This window comes from Nelumbo nucifera, chromosome 2, assembly GCF_055504915.1.
Source record: "Nelumbo nucifera cultivar China Antique chromosome 2, China Antique-T2T, whole genome shotgun sequence".
Taxonomy (NCBI): Eukaryota; Viridiplantae; Streptophyta; class Magnoliopsida; order Proteales; family Nelumbonaceae; genus Nelumbo; species Nelumbo nucifera.
In genome coordinates, this window is record NC_142650.1 from 72,423,012 (window position 1) to 72,444,218 (window position 21,207).

General features: G+C 35.5%; 1 protein-coding gene across 5 annotated transcripts; it reads right to left on the reverse strand.

Moving 5' to 3' along the window:
* Positions 1-2,821: 2,821 nt before the first annotated feature.
* On the reverse strand, positions 2,822-6,909 carry LOC104604138 (SAGA-associated factor 11-like). Of its 5 annotated transcripts, none has more exons than XM_088898155.1 (4): positions 6,730-6,909; positions 5,693-5,766; positions 4,470-4,781; positions 2,822-3,349 (listed from the first exon to the last, which is right to left on the reverse strand). In XM_088898155.1, exons 2-4 carry the CDS (start codon positions 5,732-5,734, stop codon positions 3,167-3,169), a joined length of 537 nt encoding a protein of 178 aa, XP_088754281.1. In that variant the 5' UTR covers positions 5,735-5,766; positions 6,730-6,909; the 3' UTR covers positions 2,822-3,166. The 5 variants fall into 5 exon arrangements, with proteins under 5 accessions (XP_088754281.1, XP_010266683.1, XP_010266682.1 ...); XM_010268381.3 differs by having other exon boundaries at positions 5,693-5,808; XM_010268380.3 differs by having other exon boundaries at positions 5,693-5,857.
* Between the last annotated feature and the right edge of the window lie 14,298 nt (positions 6,910-21,207).

Consider the following 21,207-nt stretch of genomic DNA (forward strand, 5'->3'; position numbering starts at 1 on the left):
CATTTTCTATGCTACGATTATAGCGTTTGCATGGGCATTGTTTGCAGGGTTGTTTTGAGCGAGTTGGGGGCTGACGGAGGATCAAGCTCTCCCTAACTCGGCCGCATATCTGATGTTGATTGCCACATGTTACTCTAGCGAGCTGTTTTGTTGTGTCGGACGTTGTGGGTCGAGCTTGCTCTAGCTCGGCTTCGTACCTAATATTGGCTGCTGCATTTCGAGTCGGCGAGCTGTCTTGCTGAGTGGGACGCTGCGTCACAGACAACGTCCACGTGCCCATCATCAAGTGGGTTAACCAAAATGCCCCTCATCTCCCCTAAATTCAAAACAAATTTCTCACCCCATTGTTGCCTTTTAAAATGCATCAACGACACAAATGCTTATTGATAAGCTTACACAATAAGCAGGGGGGCTAATTGTAAGTACATGTTGTTCACTACAACTACGATTGCAATAAAGGTACCAAATTGGAACCATAGAAAGCACCCATGGTGACACGCAAGCCAACACTGATCCTCGATGAGTCTATAACTCGTCACGAACCTGCGATGAGCTCAAGAACATCATGGACCTACGATACACTTAAGAATCGACGTGCATTTACAACAAGCCAAAGACTATTCACAATAGAACAACCAACTGATGACAGAGCAAGCAGGCCAACATGTTAGACTAAGTCTGATGTCACCCATGCCACACCAATAGAGGGGACCCGTGGAAGGAAGTAGCCCACGTGCAATAGGAGAATCCTTAGACAAAAGGAAATTTTGTCCCAGAAAGATCTCGTGTGACATGTGGCAAACCCCCAACAATGCCCTCCTATCGAATGATATTGAATCGAGGATCCCCTTTCCAAATAGGATTCAAATCCCTTTTGGCTCATTCCCTTCAAGGCCTCGGGATCTCCCCTTATAAAAGGGAACGTAAGTCATAACAAAAACACGATTCTATCAATAGAAGATCCTGGCCTACCCTTATTACTCGAGACTCCTAACCTTTCTTCATCCTTCAAGGAAACCACCACGCTTAGCCTTACCAACTCACTTACACTACCCACATGACACTATAATCATACATTGAGAACATCTCCCCATGAATGGTAACATGAAAATATTGGAGATTCTCTCAATGTACAGCTATAGTGAAGCATGGGTAGGTGTAGGTAGGGTTCTTATGGGTAGGAGATCCGAACTGATAGAACCCCACCATTTTGGTATGAAACAACTCGGAAAGAGAGGGGGCGGGGAACTTGTCTAATGGAAGACACCTTCTTTCAATAGAGCCATGACCAATTAATAAATTATTAATTATTTCATATTAACAAAAATAATTTAATTAAAGTTAATTGATAAATAAATGAAAAGAAGTAATTAATAAAAATATTAATCAATTAAGAATAACTTAATTAATTATTAATTATTAATAAAATATAGATTATTATTAATTCATAAGAATTAATAAAATATAAACTAATAAAAATTAAAAATTATGTTATCATTAATTTAATTAAAAATAAATAAACAATGTGTTAACTAATTAGTAATACAAAATAAAAATTAATAAAAATATTTTATTATTGAAATAATTAATAATACAAAATAAAAATTATTAATTAATCCATGATAAATATTAAATAATGAATTATAACATTAAATAATAAATATTAACAATTAATAATTAATAATTAACAATAAACTATAAAATAATAAAAATATTAGTAATTACTTAATTAATTAATAATTGTACATATATGGTTGCATTTGTACATGTGGTCTTACCCTATTACTTAGAACAGCACACTAACCCCATACATCTTTCCTGGAAGAGAATTTCCTACCAGTTACAGAACCAAAGTGGTTCAATGCCAAGATAAAGAGAAAAAGCCAGGGAAAAGATGATTCACCAATTCCCCATCAAAAAGATTCATCTCTTTTCTTTTCTTTCTTTTCCTCCGTTTGTTCTTTTTTCTGAGATGTAGGTAACAAGAAAATAAAGTAATAAGTAAAACTTCAAAAAATACTACAAAGACTAGAAAAGAATATCCACTCGCTTAAAAGTAAAAAGTAAATTTATAGACTTTATTTTTTACGAGGAAGAGGGACCATTCTCCCTATACATTACATCTTGAGAGAGAGAGAGAGAGAGAGAGGGGGGGGGGGGGGAACGAAATCATTTATTCACATTCTACATTTCTAGAATCTCTCTTAAAACCCAGGTAGCTATTATATAAACAGTCATGCAAGGATGATTGGAAGAAAGAGACTTCCCCTTCCATAGGTCTTTCTGCTTGGTGCAATGGTAAAATCTCAGCTGACATGGATTAGAAAAGGAACCAACATTGGGTAATGACCCTCTGTGAGAGAGAAAATTATCCAATATTCATTAGAAAGTATGAAAATAAGTGCAAAAAGGCCCCATGTACAAACAGGAGAATCAAGCTGAAGGATTTTATTTGGGTCATATTGTAAAACAATAGAATGGCCTAAGCTTTTTAATCAAAACTTGATTCAAAAAAGCAAAAACATAAATTAAAAGAATTAAGCTCAAAAGGCCAGGATGGCTTGGTGCTACTAAGAGAGAAAGAATGAAAAACCCTACAAGCTTACAGATTATATAATCCTCTAAACAATTGTCTAAGACTCAATTAAACTGAACCGAGTGAACAACTAATGGATGGTAGAAATTATCACCATGTGGTTATCCATTTAAGCTGATAGAAAAGGCACCTGTGATGTCTGGTTTAAATTAGGTCTTGACGTGTTACTCATATTACAAAACACTCAATCAATTAATCTATATAGCAAATAAACAAAAACATATCTTCTTGAAATGTAAGATGAAAGGTTGCATCAACTACCATAATATGCCCATAATTGATTCCATGAATTAGGAAAGTATTATTCATCACATTTCAATGCTAAGGTTGATGGAAGGGATGTCATGCTATTTATCAGGTTGAGAATATTATCGGGGGAATAGATTATGGATCTCCAATACTTAGACATGAAGTCAAGAACACACTGATCTAGTTACTTCTCCATTTCCCACAAGTGCACAGCATAAGTCATCATAAAAATGTAGTCGGTGACTCAGTGTTCCCTCACGACTAAGTAATTCTGTTGACCATTTTTCATGGAAGCCCAGAGAAGACCAATTGCTTAGGATGTCACTTCTCTTCTAAGGTGCCATCAGCATACTCCTCACCTGTAGGACCAGATGTTCCATTTGCAATCCGATACATATTATTGGAATTGGAGTAGGGAGAGTAGGTAGAAATTGGGCTGCCCTGTGAATACCGGTTCTGTACAGCTTTGCTACTTCTTGTTGACTTGAGGCGAGCCTTTCGACCCTGGAAAACAAATATGACCAACATAGTAATTAACTGGCTTCAAAACACCTAGAAAATGAAAGAAATCATGTCTTGTACAATCAATCATGCTTGGTTCATTCATTCTGTGAACACTTGAACATACTAGAACCATATTGATTAGAATCAGTGTTTTAAAAGGCCTGGAGGCGCACGCCTCATGCGCCTCATGCACATCTTATATAAAAGGACCAAAAAAAAAAAGAAAAAAGGAAAAAAGGAATGGAAAGGAAAGGAAAGGAAAAGAAAAGAAATGGAAGGGGAAGAAAAAGAAAGAGAAGAAAAAAAAAAAGAGAAAAGGAAAGAAAAGAAAAGAAAAGGAAAGGGAAGGGAAGGGAAGAAAAGATAAGGAGAAAGAAAGTGGCTTACTCCCCTTTCAACTAATGTTATGCATCTTTATTCTTCTTAATATAAAAGATTTTTATTAAAAATAAAGGAAAAATGAGATCCCCCCCTTCCTCCTAACCCCTCCTCCTCTTAAGGAGGCTTACACCTCCTTGTGCTCGGGAGGCTTACACCTCTTGCCTCCTGAATTACGCCTCACGCCTCTAGGTAGTGGAACGCCTCGCGTCACACCTCCACGTTTTAAAACATTGACCAGAATAGATACGTAACAGAGAGCTCCAGCTTCTTAGAAAAGAATGTTTGTAAATGCTAAGCATTTCATTGTTTTCTCGTGAAACTGTGAACACGTTCTTCATAGGATGGAAACCTCATTTATCGTTCCACACAAGAATATGGCACATCACATTTGCATCAAAGAGATCCCCAATTACCATTTTGTGCTTATGATGTGTATATGTGGTTTAATCTGGAACATCAAATTTATGTCTTACATCTAGAATCATGTCTGAAAAGATCACAACGGTTAAAGATCCCAGCCATCTTATAAATAGCTGATTTTCTAATTATCAGTAAAGCCACAGAAAGGAAAAGGAAAAAAAAAACAAAAGAAAAGCTTATTTATTGAATTCACATTGGATCTAATGCAAGTGGTTTTCAACAACTTGATTAGTTTGACCTATTATTGAACAGTCCATCATATTTAACATGGTGATCAATACAACAATATCAGCAAGGAATAAGATATCTAAAAACCAACCTTCCCCATGCACTTCTCCAAATGTGGAGCAAATCTTCCAGCCATGATTGACTGCCCACAGTTCATGCATTCAAATATTTCATTGGCAATAGCAGGGTGAGTTTGTCCAAATATGTCAACTACATGCTTATTGTTTGCTTCACCACTATTACTAGGATCAGATACTGTCACCCTAGCCTGTGCTGACAGCCTGAGTTCTTCCTCCTCTTCTTCCAAATTACGATCAAGGCCTAGTCTAGCTATTCGGTGGCATTCAGATGCAACATCTACAATTATGGAGTCAAGAAGGCCCGCAAAAAAATGAGATGATAACTGCATACACAGACAAGAACAAAAAAAAAAACATGAAGATGTGAACTTAGTAATACCATCTTCTGTAAGCTGTAAGACTATGCATCCAGGTGTATCTTACAAAGAGTGAGCAATGGTTCAGGAAGGAACTAAGTAGTTAGTCATATATCAATAAGGCTCAAACTATCCATGTACAGAACATTATAAGAAAGAATGACAAAATAAGTAGATATATGCACATATAGGTCATAATTTCTTTTTTTTTTTTTGACAAGTATAAGACATAATAATTAAACCATATACAATTTCACATTTAGATCTACTGAATGAAGAAGAATTTAAACAGGAAAAAAAAATATATTAAATTAAGAATGAAAAGATTGATAAGATTGAAGCAATCCATCCACCCTGTTAGTAGAATCCTCATGAAATGTCACGTGAACTGGAAACCTGCAATGCAATTTCATGGGTTAACTACAGCCTAGGAGATCTATTCAACCATCCAACTCATTATCATAGGTGTCCAGGAAGTGAAAATGGAGTGAGATCCAGAAAGAGGGGTGGGGAAAACAATCTAAAGAATGGATTCTTATAATATATATGAGTAGAAGTTTCTCTCCTTCCATCTTCTCTTTCTTTATTGTGTTTCAAAAAAGATCTCCTCGGTGTAACTTAGAGAACGGTGGCTCTTCATCTGCATGTTTTCCATGTGTATAGCCAGTCACTGAGCAGAGTTTCACTCCTGACCTATTGTTCTAAACTAGGTATCATCAAACTAAAACCAGGATTTGGGAGGCTATCACCCTAAATTCCCAATTCTCATGCAAAATCTATCCCCAAAAAAAAAAAGAAAAAAAAAACATAAAACTCAGAAAAATGTCAGCTTATCTTGAATGAGATTTGTATTCTCAAGTAGAAGAAAGAAAAGTTACCTGAGAATGAGCAGATGCATTATCATCATTTGGTGCTGACATGGGTGTGAAAGTTCAGCTCACAACTCACAAGCCTACCATATACCATATACCATATATTGCCTACTCATCAGAAGCTTCAGATGGAAACTGCCTTAGTATGTTTGCAGTACAATATTATCACACCTAAACCACAATCCAATCATAGCAAAGAGACCACCAAATTTAATTAAGACCAAGAAACCATAGAAGAAACTTAAGAAAAAAGAATCAATAATTAGAGTGGAAAAACTGGTTTAGTAGAGGTTTCTTTCCCTCTTCTATTTTTTACTGCTTCCCCATTGCTTTACTACTTGTTTTCTACTCATCCTTTCTATTTGTTATCCCTCCCATAAAATAATCACTCCATTCAATTCTAAACAAATCATTCATTATAAAAAGAAGAAATAAAAAGAAACCCAAAATTCATTGATTTAAAAAGGAAGTACTACAATAATATGATCACCAAATGATCTACGACTTTACGCATTCTTTTATGGGTCAAAACCAAAGCCAAAACCTAGTCCATCAAAACCCTATGCCAAATTTCCCAAACCCAATCGCTTAAAACCCAGAAAAACGACATGAATGTTATTCCAGATAAAGAAGGCAAACCTAACCCACAACCTTTCTGCGTGAAATGCTCTAGACTCTGAAAGGTGAAAACCCACCGACAAATATCAGGCCAAAACCACCCATAAATAACGATAGGTTCAAAACAAACCCACAAAAAAAATCTGAATTCATAACAGACCTTCCTACTAGTTCAATATGAATCCACCTAAAAAAACACCAAGAAAAAACAGATCAACTATGAAACAAATAAGCACAGGCATTCAGAAAATCAAAATAAAACCAAAGAATTATGGACTGCATGCTTTGCTATGCTACATAATTTGGGCAACTCAAATCTCTGTTTCAAAAAGTGCTACAACAGGATCCTTCGCAACTCAAGTAATTCAAATCTCATATACCATTCAAAGTCTTAAAATTAGAGGGTGGAGAAAATAGATTCTTACTTGAACGTGCTTTCAACTGCTGTAACGCGTAAAACAGAGACCAGAGAACCAAAGAATGGATGTTTAGGTGACGAAGAGTCTGATTAGCAGAACATTAACAATTAACCAAACTCGTTGTAGGAACTGCCTAGCTGGGAACATATCGATCAGAGAGTTCGTGAGTGAGTGGATCCACGGTTAGCGAAGAGAGAGAGAGAGAGAGAGAGAGAGAGAGAATACGCTATATTGGGTTTGGGCTTGGGCTAGGCCCATTTAGATTTAGATTCGAACAAAAAAAAACCTAGCCCAATCTTTCGGTCCATGTCAGAAGCCAAACCATTTGGGGAATACTTGGGGTGTTCTCCAACCTGCAGATGGATTTGGATCCAATGTGTAAATGAAAATAAAAGGTAATAAAAATTAAAAAAAAATGAGCTAGTATACATCTAAGGCTCAAAACAACTTGAAGAATTTCAACTATATAAGGCATGGTTTTCAAAATCGGATCAGACCGGATGGTCGGACCAAAATCGGACCGGGCCGGATGGCAAAAATGAGAAGAAATCTAACATTGAAAAGCATGGAGATTTTGGTTATATTATGTTGCTATACTGAGTGATGCATAGAACAGAGCAAGATCCTTCTATTGTTTGTTAGATCCGCTTTAGACCAAACAACCATCAATGAGAGAAACAAGGTAAGTCAAAGCCACATGCCACTAGCCAGTAAAAGACCTATGGAATTGTTGCTGGTATAGGTGTTTTATATGGTTGATTTTTTTGTTGCATAAAGAAAGTCATTGATTAAAAAACAAAAGTAGAACATCAAGGGGTGTACATGGCAACAATGATGGGACCCATGGGTCCCCCATATACTCACAGAAGATCCTGTTCCAATCCCTTCAAGCTATGTTTGGTTTGAAGGAAAAAGTAGGAAAAAGAAAGAAAAGTTAGGAAAACCTTCACAAATCTTATATAGGTTTCTCTATCTTTTCCTTCAAACCAAACATAATCTTACAGAACCCCATCAAAAGAACATATCAAATGTTGCAGATACACTTCCATAGCCAACAATCATTACTCTTGGGAATAGCACCCCAAAAGGATTCATGAGGGAAATGTTTGGATTTCAAAATGGACACCCAAAATGAGTTTTTGCTAGTCAAGAGATGCCAGCCCACCTTTGCTAAAAGTGCATCATTGAACAACTTTATATGGCGAATGCCTAATCCACTAGTCCAATGAGGAAGACAAACCTTGTTCCAACATATAGTAGAATGGAGAGTCTTACCCGAACCACGACTCCATAAAAAACCACTCATATGCTTTTCAATTTCACTAAGAGAAAAAATAGGCATAGCCAACACCAACATCAAATAAGTAAGGCAAAAAGGACATGCCAAACAAAGTATAGCACGTCCAAGAAGAGAGTCACTCCTTGATACATTGAATGACATTGTTAACTACTAGTTGTTGTCTTGGATTTAACAATGAAAAAGGGTGCCCCCAAATATTTTTCATGCTAAGGTAACAATTTAACCTTCATAAACTTGAGTATGATGGTGCACATTGCTACTAACATAGATGCATGATTTGTGAAATCTAACTAATTGTTGCCTGAGTTAGCACCAAATAACTCAAGAGTGTCTTTCACAGTAGCCAATTCATTGATTGAAGCCTTCCCAAATATTACAAGATCATCTGTAAACATAATGTGAGAAGTATTAAGGCAACCCCTTGCAATTTTAATACCAGATAATTTACCATCTGTTACTAACTTATTTAGTAGCAAAGAGAGGACATTCATACAAAGAATGGATAAATACGGAGATAGGGAATCGCCTTGTCTTAAACCCCTATTAGGTAAGAAGGTATCAGTACTATCCCAATTCACAAGAATAGTAAACATAGGAGAACTAACACACTTCATTACAAGGGTGGTCCATTACCCATTAAAACCCAAAGAAAGAATATTTTTTTTAAGGAAACACCACTCCATCTTGTTATATGCTTTTCTCCACATCCATTTTAAGAGTAAAGAAGTATTTGTGTCCCTTTTTTTTATAAAACCAAAAAGCTCATGGGCTAACCCTACATTATCAAGAAATTGTCTACCTGGGACAAATGCAACTTACCATGGGGAGATGATTTTTTGTAAAAGAGGCTTTAGCCTATTAGCAAATATTTTGTAAACCACATTGCAAAGACTAATGGGCCTAAAATGAGTGGCAAATTGTGAATGAACTACTTTAGGTATTAAAACAATGTTGGTTTTGCATATATCAACATTGATATTTTCACCCACAAAAAGTCATATCATCACAAATAATTGGCCAAATATGTGTTGCTAAAAAACAGCTGACATACCATCCAGCTCAAGGCTTTATATAGGCTCAATAGTCCAACTATTTCACAATAGCTTGCAAAGTGCATTGTTGTCATCCATCGTGGCTGCTAGGTTAATTAAGTGAAATAACTCCTCTAAAACAACATGATTTGAACATTGAAACAAATCTTTTCAATACTCTACAAACATAGACTGAATCTCATTAACATCCATTGTCCATGAACCATCTTCTTTCCTTAGTCCATCAATGGCTTTTCTGTGGTAGTGTTGAATAGTAGATAGTTGGAAAAATCTATTGGATCACCCTCACGTAGCCATACCTCTCCCTTGATCTCTACAACCAAAATAACTCTTAATGTGCCTATATCTCCTTCAATTTTAAGTGAAGAGTTTTCTCTTGTAAGTAATCAATCTCCCTGAGAAATTGTTGCATCTGTTGGAAAATGTTCTCATAGACCTCCCTATTCCATTTTCTAAGTTGTCTTCATACATTCCTAACCTTTAAACTTACCCTTCCCTCTACCTCCTCCTAAAATCCATACATCTCGTACCAGAGTTTTACACCCACTATGGCATAGCCACATAGCCTCAAAGTTGAAGTGGGACCAACATGGTCTAATATCACCATGAGTATCTAGTAATAATGGACAATAATCCAATTCAATAATGGCTGGAAGATGTTGTAACGAGGAAGTGAGGAAGTAATTCATGCCAATGAGTAGTGACCAAGGCATAGTCCCGCCTTTCCCTTACATTAGCTCCACCAACTCTACCATATATTGGACCAAGTGTATGGACTACCAACAAAACCAATATCAATAAGTCCACAATTCTAAGCAAGTTGCTTCATGGATCAAAGTGGGGTTGTTTTTGGGACAAACCCCGAAGCCCTTTTAGAAACACCAATAGGACTTAGTGGCACTATAGGCCCATCTAAATCCACACCATCATAATGCACTGCTTTTCTTTTCTTTGAAGACTTCTTCAAATGGGCCAGACTAGAAGGCTATGTATAAACATATGTTGAGCCCCTGTTATTGTTAGAACTAGCATCCACTCCCCCACACCGCATAGATTCAGTTACACAAGTTATGATGGACCCAGTTTGACTTGGACCACTATCTAGTTCCCATCACACTAACACCAAGTTTGCTACCTAAACTTCAAACTTTGCATCTCGAGAAACCTAGAAATATCAAGGACTAGGTTTATTAGCATCAACATGAAGCAATGACCCAAGAGGATACCTTGAATCACCACCCTCATCCACACTACTAGTATTATTGCTTTGAAATTTCACAACACAAATCTTCTCATCATGACCAGTGCGGCCACAAAAGTAGCAAAGGAGGGGCAGCCTTTTGTACTTCAAATTAAACCACAGAGCACTCTGATCCCGTCTATTCATAGGCACCCTCTGCACCAATGGATTGGTAAGATCAATCTCGACCCATACAAGGAGATGATTCATCTAACACTTCTGAAGTTCTAATGATATATTATTAGATTTTAGAGAAGGCTTGAAAGAATGCATTGATTAACTATGAAGATTATATGATATTTATAGATTGAGAATTCTATCTCAATTGAAACTCTACCTAATCTTTAATTTCTCTCTTATATTTATCCTAACATAACAACCCAAACTTATCTCAATTCCCTAACACACCCCCTCAAACACATGGGGATCAAAGATCTACATGTGTTTAATGATGATGATGCCTCCTCAATCATATTGACCTATCTTCAAAACTTGCTTTTTTTTAAACCCCAAAATTTACTCCCCGTGGAGGGGTGGCCACCGAAATTTTATTAATTGAGAAGAAAAAAGCCTATGAGGGGGGACGTAAATACCTTATCCCTCTGAAAAGCTATATACAAAATAGGCCCAACTCATAAAATCTATAAAATTAACCTGTCCTGGACCTATACTCATTAGAATACTAAGAAAAACGAATATAAAGGAAGACAAATATTATCAACATTCAAGATAGGAGGAATGTGATTGGGTAAATTATCCACTGTATCAAAAAAGGATGCACGTAAGGAGTCACATGCAAAATTTTCCAAAGCATCAGTAGGTTGATTACCTTCTATGTAATTATGGAAGAATCCAACATCTGTATAGTGTAAAAAATCAGAAATGTTGATCTGCAAGTACCAAAGATAATGAGGAGGTTCCAATTCACCTTTTAAGATCCTGATGAGGGATTGAGAATCTGAATAGGTGTGAAGCTTTGTTATATTCAAAGAGTGAGCCAAGGCAAGACCATGTTTATGAGTCAATGCCTCAGCTTGCAGATTGCTCATCTCACCAAAGAAGGCAGAAAAGCTAGCAACAAATTTACCACTATCATTTTTGATGACACCATCTCCTCCGCTAAAACTCGGATTTCCATGGGAAGCTCCATCCACATTCAGCTTAAAATAGTCATAAGAAGGATGCAAAACATAAACAAGGTGAGACTTCCTAGATCTGATGTCCCGAATTTGAATACCTAAGCAATTCAAGGACATATGTTGAGCATTAGTATTATTTTTTTTCAAATTCTTTCGGGCTTGGAATCTCACTTAACCATTGTTGAACTCTACCTATAACAAATTGCGAGCAAACAAATTTTGAATCCCATCTTTGTCTGTTTTGTTCTTTCTAGCTTTCCCAAACAATGAGAAGAGGGTAGATAGCAAGAACAAAAAAGTAATGATTCTTACCACCTTATTTGGAACCTGGTATTGATAGTGTCATAATAAAAAAGTTTTATACTCAAAATAGCAAAAAATGATTCCAAACCTTTCTGGCAAGGGCATCACAAACAAACAAGTGATCAATGGACTCCATAAGTGGATACTTATAACAGCTACATTTGGAGCAAAAAGCAATTCCAATCCTTTGAATTTTGGTATCCACTAGAACCCTTCTCAATAATTTCCAACCGAAAAATCTTATTTTTGTAGGAAAGGTGTTCCACCATAATTTTTTGAAAATCGGAATGGAATTTCCCCTATGCCTCACAACTTCCCAAGCTGATTTCATGGTAAAGTAGCTAACTGCAATAGGGAGCCACACCAGTTTATCCTCTGTTTGGCAACCAAATCCCAGAGGCAGTAATCTCATTAATTGCTTCAATAGGGAGCAGATCCAAGACTTCAGACAAGTCCCAAGTACCACCCGTAGATAAAACTTCCTTTAGTTTTAGATATGGGTTAATGTGAGCATCATCATCAATCTGACTAATCAAGGGACCCACTTCTAACCAATTATCAAACCAGAAAAGAACCCTACCTATACCAATTTGCCATTTGGAAAATTCTAATAAAGAATTTGACATCCGAATACTAGCAACCAAAGACAAGCTACTTTGCATCGAAACTGAAGTGGAAAGGACGACACCACTACCCATAAATTTATCTTTGAAGAACCTAGCCCATAAACGCTGACCTGAAATGCACCTCATAAGCCTTTAATCCTAAAGGCTTTCGAGAGATCCTTCAAACCCCAAATGTCAAGACCTCCCTCTACAATGGGACAAAAAATATCCTTCCAACTCACTCAGTGATGATTACCTTCTTGATTAGGTCCGAACCATAAAAAAATTAGCTAAAATGGATTCAATCCGGTGGATCACCCCTTTTGGAACCTTCATAGCTGATAAAATATGTAAAGGAATATTGAAAAGGACGTGTCTTATGAGAATAAGTTTTCCCCCACTTGAAAGAATTTTTCTCTTCCAACCAACGATCCTAAAGTTTAATTTATCGATAATTGCAATGAAGTCATGGATTTTCACTCTACCCTTACTTATTGGGGCTCCTCTGCTTCATACTCTCTAATCACCTTTATAACTACTTGGAGAAACTTTTTGTTTCCCCTAGTGAGGATGATGGCATCATCAACATATAGCAAGTGAGTAATAAGAGGGCAGCCTCTTCTGCTAGAATAAAAGTCACACTCCATCCTCCTCAAATTTCTATTGAACACCTCTTCAGTAAGGATAAACAAATAAGGAGCTAGAGGGTCACCCTATCGGAGACCATAATAAATTGAAAAAAAAAACTATAAATAATCCCATTCACAAGAGCAGAAAACCAACAGTTGGTCATCATCTTTTTAATTAAGGAAATCCAGTTAGAATCAAAGCCACATTTAAGAAGCACATTCTTAATGAAATTCCATTCCATACGATCATAGGCCTTATCCATGTCCAAATTTAGAATAACATTACCTCCTGAGATTTTTTTATCAATATCAAGTGCTAGTTCCTGAACCAGAGCTATGTTATTCATAATGCTTCTTCCTTGAATAAAGGCACCTTGTTCCTTTGAAACCAATAAAGGGAGAAAGCTAGCCATACATCTAAACAAATTTTTGCAATAATTTTATAATAGAAATTACCTAGACTAATCGACCGAAAGTCAGAGAACCTTTCGAAAGAGTTACATTTCGAAATTAAGGTAATAAAAAAGGCAATGAAGCTTATGGGAAGATCGCCCCCCTGAAAGAAGTGATGAACTGCATTGCAACATCAACCTTAATGGTATCCCAACAACTACAATAAAAGTGACCTATAAAACCATATGGGCTAGGAGCACTGTCTTTATCCATTCGCCAAACAATGTTGTGAATCTCTTGATCATTGGGTAGTCTGAGAAGGTGAGCATTCATTTCTGTGTCAACCAAGAAAAGAATACAATCCAGAATTCCATCATTAGATGAAGTGGGTTTGGGAAGATAAAACTTGTTTGAAGTAATTAACTACTTCAGACTTGATCTAATATGGATCCTCTAACCAATCTCCATTCTCTGTTGGAATTCTCTTCAAAAGACACTGAGATCTTTTGACTTTCACAAATAGATGGAAAAAAATGTTGTTTCTATCACCATCAGTAAGCCACTTCACTCTTGATTTTTGTCTCCAAAAAATTTCCTCGCGCCTATAGAATTCACGCAAAATTTCCTTACAATTCCGTAGGTTTTGATGAGAGTTTGGAGAATTTTCTTGGATGTGACGAGCTTCAACTTGGAGAACAAGATCTTCAGCTAGCTTTACATTCTGGTGGACATTTCCAAAGATATTAGCATTCCAATTTTTCAAATCTGATCTAAGCCTCTAGAGTTTCAAAAATAAGCACCAAAGAGGAGAAGCAACAATTGGCTGATCCCAAGAATTTTTAATAAAACTGACAAATCTCTCATGCCGAGTCCACATCTGTTGAAATCTGAAAGGCCTAACCCCTTGTAAATTATTCTTAATAAAAGAGAAAATAAGAGGAGTATGATCAGAGCAAGTCATATTTAAATGTTGAACCCCTCTGACTGGGAAGGAATGCATCCAAAGAGAATTAACCAAGACCTGATCCAAACGAGCTCAAACACAATCGACACCTTCCTTGTTGTTACTCCAAGTGAATCTACTACTATAAAAAAGAAATCCAACACCAGACAAAGCCAAACTGCTAACAACATCGTTAAAATCAAACATGGATAATAATTCTGAATCTTTACCACCCACGAGACTTTAATTGATTGAGAAAGAAGATATAATTCTTGCCAATGAGCCCTTCTTTCTACCATATCACATTTTGCATACACAAAAGAAAGCACAAATCTAATCCCCATAATTAAGAGAAACCATCGCTGTCAACATTTACTTAGTTTCACCAAAGCAAGTCACTGAGAAATCCACCCTCCAGTAAATAGCAATTCTACTATTAAAATTTTTGTTGCTGATCCAACCCTAGGCTTGAATCTTTTGGCCAAAAAAGTTTAAAGATTCAATAGCCATAGGTTCAATGAATGCCAAAACCCCTATCAAATATAAATGAATTAATTTTTCAATTCTATGAATAGACTAAGGATTATTTAATTCCCTAATATTCCAAAAAAAGACCATTCACGAATTAATAGTGGGGTAATTACATACCTTGTCGTGATTGCAATATGGTAATCATTGGATGGGTAGCTTCCATGTTCTGTGTTTTTTCCTTTCTTCTTCCGAATCACAAGTTGAAAACCATCATTCTCTTCGGCAATTGAATGATCTTCACTTTTCGATAATTCACATGAAGGGAGCATGTTCTGATCATCAGTAGTTACCATGGGGATTTCTTTTGTATGTTTCCTATTTGAAAATAGTTTATCAAGCTTTTCTTTTTTCCTTTAATAATCCATCCACAGTGATCCTTTTCTCATAATTTTTTTTGCTTTCCTCTCTGAACCACTCAAACCATGACCAACGTTTTTCGAAAGGATAAAGTTACAATCATCTTTAAAACCAGCCTTAATAACCATTTTTTCCTGCTCCAAGGGACCAAGTATGGTTGTGTCATTCAATTATAGAACCAAACCGTCATATGACAATTCTAGTCCTGTACTTTGATCATTACTATCATTGGAATTCTCATTTGAACGATTGATAGGCACTAAGGCAAAGTCGAGCTCAATCTGATTTCTAATTTTCCTAAACTCATATTGAACAATTTTGGTAGGTTTCACAAGAGTTTTCTCCTTCGCACTCTTTGGATGTAGATGTTTTCTTCTTCAATCGACAAACCTCCTCGTCATGCCCTTGTTTGTAATGGAAGTTGCAATATTTTGGAAGTTCTTTGTAAATGATCTTCTACTAGAAACCCTCCTTACCAAGACCTACCCATACACAAGCGGGAAATTCTTTCAATAGATTGATCTTTACCAGAACCCTGCGAATCAAACGTTTGGTTTCATAACCTATCTTCAAAACATGGTCTGCTACTTGGGTGATGGATCTGAGATAGTTTTCATTATAGAGATTAATAGGGAGGAGAGGGAAGTTCACCCAAACAGGAACGATTGAAGGCTCCCAGTCGAGTTCCATGCTTAGGGTCCATTTGAGAAATTTGAAGAGATAGTCCTTGATCTAGAAATTCTGTTTCAACCAGACTTTAAGGAAGTCCTCCTCTTAACCAAATGTGATCAAAACATGGAAAGAATCAATCGTTGTGACCACAACATCTGCTTGTATTTTAAAAGATCAAATAAGAAACTATCTAATCTCTACCATGGATGGCCTCCCATAAACACACTTTCCAACAAGATCAAATTGAAGAGGGGAGAGAGACTTTCGATTTCCTCATCTATAAAGAGAACTATCAGTTCTCCTTGTTTCAAAGAAGGAGATTTGATAGTGATATCAATAGTAGGGGGATTAAGGGACGAAGGGAAGAAGAAGAAGAAGAAGAAGAAGAAGATGATGAAAAAGAAGAAGAAGAAGAAGAAGCCATGGTCGAAGCATAGGAAGGTTTTTCTCCAAGAGGATCTCCTGGGTTTTCCACCATTGAGCTCATCTATTAATACACCAGGATCTAACACCTCAGAGAGACTATTCAAAGCTCAAAACCTAGTCTTCAAAACTTTCTATAATGTTGATGTTGCAAGTAGATGATCTTGTTGCTTTTTCAAGAATAAGCCTCCAGGGACTCAAAACTGCAACTTGATGACGTCTCAAAATCCTTCAATCCAGTTGTCATGATGATGTTGCAAGTAAGTGATGAAATGGTAATCTTGATGGTCTTGCTTATTCAAGTAGAGAGAAAGAAAGCCTTTATGGGCTGATTACAAAGGCTATTAATGGACTCACATAATAGGCCAACGATAGGCCTCAATGACAATAGACCTCAGTGGGTCAATAAAAAATGCCACAATGGGCTAGATTCTTAAGTCAATGGACAAAAGTAGGCCAATATCAAAATGGGCCAATAAACACCTTAATAGCTCAACAAATATTGCCATAATAGCTTAGGCATTTATGGGCCAAAAATGCTCAAATTTTTTTATTTTTATTTTTCTTCGTTCCTTGTTTTTTTTTTTTTTTTTTGCTAAAGTGGGCCTTAACAAGCCAAAACCATGCCTTGAATGGAAACCACGACCACAATGGGCTAAAGATATAAATAGAATAGGCCTTAGTGGGCCGAATAGAGGAGAGTAGCAGATCTTTGTGAATAGTAGGGAACTAATCAGTACAAACAGGGCTTACTAGTCTGAACCAGCTTTCCCGGGTTGAAGCAACCAATCTAAACAAAAACGATATAAGCTGGTGCAATAAATTTGGGCACTTGTCAACAATAAATACAGGTATACAACTAAGGCTAGTGGACACAAGATGGTGTTTGGGAAGGAGTGGCGAGTTTGGTTGGAGGTGATGTTGTTGGACCACATAATGAAAAACTCTAATAATCAAAGTTGCTTTCATGAATGCAGCAAACTTGTAAATCAGCAACAATGGTAAACGATATATGCCGATACCCAAGATACAGAAATATGCTGAGGCAAAACAAATGATGGCAGGTTCTTGCTTGGTGGTGGTGAAGAGTTGGCAAGGGGCTTCCGAATAGAGATGCAATGTATAGAATTTACACTATAGGTTGCAGATCAATGTTGTTGTTGGCTACAATAGATTTGATAAGAGAACAAATAAAACCATAAGAGAAAACTATGGGATGAATTTGGATAGAGGAAAAAGTTTAAACCAATAAAAAGAAGGCGTGAAAAAAAGTTTCCCATGATCTCCAATCTAGTATTGATGTAATGTCCACTTTATGTTGAAAAAAGAAGAAATACAAACCTTCTGAGGAATTTTCCACCGTCACTGTCCTTTTGATACCCCAAGTTTTAGGATAAATATTCTTCACTACCACAGGATTCAACACCTTCTCCCCAAAGATTTTTCCCACCAAACATTTATCCAACCTTTTGCATCCTCAGTGTCAACCCCATCCTCCCTAAACTCCACCTTTTGCATATCACAAATGAGAAAATTGTCCTCCATGATCACCAACCATGAAGAAAACCTCTAAAAACGAAAGTAATACAATTGGGCCTTGACAAGAATATAGTTGAGACAAAGATTCTCAAGGAGACAAGCCAACTTGACTTTTAAACCATGTTCAATTCATGTCGAATAAATGTGTAAGAATTCAGTTCTGATGCATCGTAAAGAGGTAATTTCCGGTCTTCCAGAAAACTTGCCACGTTGCTTTCTCTTCTGGATTTCACCATCAAACAAAATAAAATAATATAAAATCTTGAATATCACCATACTAGACATGGCTTTCTCTCACTCTTTCCCTCTTTCCCATGTTTTCTTTTAACCCCACTTTCCTCCCATCTTCATAGCTACTTTTTACTCTCTCTCCCTCATATAACCGTGAGAGCTGGTGTTGCTTGTGAATATCTCTCTTATAGGCTTCCTTCCTATGTAAATCTTGCAGTAGAATTGAAGGGGAGAATAGTGTAAATCAAAATTTATTGGAATCACCATTCTACTTATTGTTATTTGTCAATTGGGTCTGAGGGGTCCAACATTCATCCATGGAGGATGGTCCATCTCTCAAGAATCGATTTAAAAAATATATGTGCACACTCTATCCTTGAAAATAATGAACAGAGAAGAGCAATGCATATGTCAAATGAAAACAAATTTATATATATGGAAGAAAGGGGAATCCCCATCTATTTTTCAAAACATAAGATTGATCTAAATCATTCAAAGTTTTTAACTGAACCTAAAGCTTCTCCATTCGAGAGAAAGGGATATATAGAAACAGGAACAGGAGAAAGAAAAGGTCCGGAAAGAAAGAGAAGAACCATATTATGAATTTGTTTCTTCAAATACTTTTTGATAAATTAATATAAGAGAAAAAGACAACCAGTAAAGCAATTTGGATCCCATCAATATGCTAAGTAGTTAAATGATGCGACATACAAAAAAGGGCCAAGCAATTTGGCCCTTTTTTAGTGCATCCTCATCAAACTTTCTTCCAAATAAATTGGATAGAGACCTGTTTGTTGTTTTCCTTTTTTTTTTAAGGTATTGGTTCCATGTTGTAGATGGGACCCGTACATGGGCCCAGTTTTGATTTCACCCTCTATACACATGTCTTAGTTTTCATTTCACCCAATTTTTTAAAATTATTATTGTTATGCTTTAAATCACCATCTAATTTAGTAGTTAAAAAATTCATTTAATTAATAAACTTATAATAATTTTAATTAAAAAATTATTAAATAAGTAATTAAGTAGTTAATTAATTGATGTTATTAATTTATATAATATTATAATAAATTAGAGTTAGGGACTATAAAAAATTCTATTACTACTAACCTTATTATTATTATTGTAACATAAAAATCTTAAAAATAATTGCTAAAAATTTTACAATTTTAAAATCATTTTTTTTCAAATTGTATTGATATAAATAACTACAATTATTTTAGATTTTGATAAATATTTCAAATAAATTAATAAAATTATTATAGTTTAAAATTGCATTTAATTTCTATGATGACAAAGACATGATATTGGAAGAAACCAATCAAACTCCATGTGAATTTTGGTGAATATATGCTTGATTGGTAATCATTTTTATGATACTAATAGATTGATTATATATATATATATATATATATATATATATTTTGTATCACCATATCATAGTAGAGTCCAATAAACTTATAATAATTTTAAATAATTGAATAGGAATCTCGTATGGCCAGCTAAACATGACCAAATATTAATGTTTGGGTTGACTTAGACCAGCTCGGCTCAAATGATGATGCCATAGGGCTCTTGTTAGAGATTTCTACAGGTCATGTTTGATACTAGTTTACATCAACCCTAACCCGACCTGACCCGATTAAAAAACAACTATTTTTTTTTCAAACGACCTAACTCTATAGGGTTAACCCAACTTATAGCCTTTCAATTGTTTTTTTTATAATATGTTTTTAAAGTCCAGTAGTCATTAATTTAAGTTGAGATTTGGTTTATGTATTTCAAGATGTCATTTAAAAGAAGAAAAATAAGATACATGAAAATAAAGCTTAAATTTTAAGGTCATGGTGTTAGAAAGCATGCAAAATTGTATGAATATGTGGGGGCATCATGACCCATCAGGTTTGGGCAGTTGAATCCAAACCCCTCCTGAACCTAGCTTGGTTAGAATAGTTGAAACCCTAAACCCCATCTCCTGCTTCAATTTTCACTCAATAAAATTGGACCTTCTAGGGTTGGATTTACCATATAACCCAATCCATTGATATCCCTAACTCCTATTTTCAATTTTCATTCAACAAAGTCAAGGTTCTAAGTATCAGTATCGTGTATCATATCGATAAGCTTAAATATAGATATGTATCATGATATGCTTTGGATATGCATATATACAATGGAAAGAAATTGATACACTTAAATATATTGGGGAAACTCTTTAAAAATCCCATACATACATCAATAATAATAAATCTAAACTTGTATATGTTTTTTTATTTTGCATTTCAAGGATAAATGTTTTTTCAAATCAGTTTGGCAGGTACGGGACCTTTGTTTTTGGAATTTACAACTACTAAAGAAAAACAATTCATATTATTGGGTAAAACCCCCTTAATGGTTTAATGGTTTATAGTAACAATAAACAACACTTATAGCAATCGATTTGTTTTCAAATTTTCAGGATTTGTCATCATAATTTAAAATTTAGCTTTTGACATTAAGAAGCTAATTCTCATTAATAGTAACACATAGGAAGCAATGAAAGCTTAACATTTGATCTAACCACATTAGACTAACTAAAAAGTTATGGCAATAACAAAATAATAATAAAGTTTTATAAAGTTGTTAGCTTATTTAGGTTGTTTTTGGTAATGGCCTCTCAAAAATGCATTTTTAAGGTATGCATATTTCAATCATAAATAGACTCAAATAATAATTTTTTTTTCCAATTTATATTGATAAACCCAAAATTTTTGCAATAATATCAAACACAACATTATATGCTTTGAAATTTACAATATAGGTAGAATGTAAAAAATAAAACAAATATTAGCATGAGATCATTTGGTGTTTAAGGGTTTTTTTAATCTTAGATTGGGATAGGGTTAAAAACAACAAGACCCAAGAGGGAGAGTTGTAATAAGTATCATTGGAGAAAGGAGGGCTACTAATGGAGTGCCTTTTGGGATAGGGAGAGTTATTTTGGGTGGCTATTTTTAATCCACCTAGCGGTTAGGCTATGAAGGGTGGATAACCTACTTTGATACCACTTGTCAATCCAATCCAATATATGTTTTGGACCAATTTAATCAGTCCAATTCAATGTGAACTGTCCAATCTGTTCAAATTC

What these genes read in the sequence shown, in the direction of transcription:
- LOC104604138 (XM_088898154.1), bottom strand. Translation starts at nt 5,721, where the DNA reads ATGATGATAATGCATCTGCTCATTCTCAG. An exon ending in ATGCATCTGCTCATTCTCAG is followed by an intron (nt 5,211 to 5,692) that starts GTAACTTTTCTT and finishes ATTGCATTGCAG; the next exon opens with GTTTCCAGTTCACGTGACAT. An exon ending in ATGAGGATTCTACTAACAGG is followed by an intron (nt 4,782 to 5,167) that starts GTGGATGGATTG and finishes CTGTGTATGCAG; the next exon opens with TTATCATCTCATTTTTTTGC.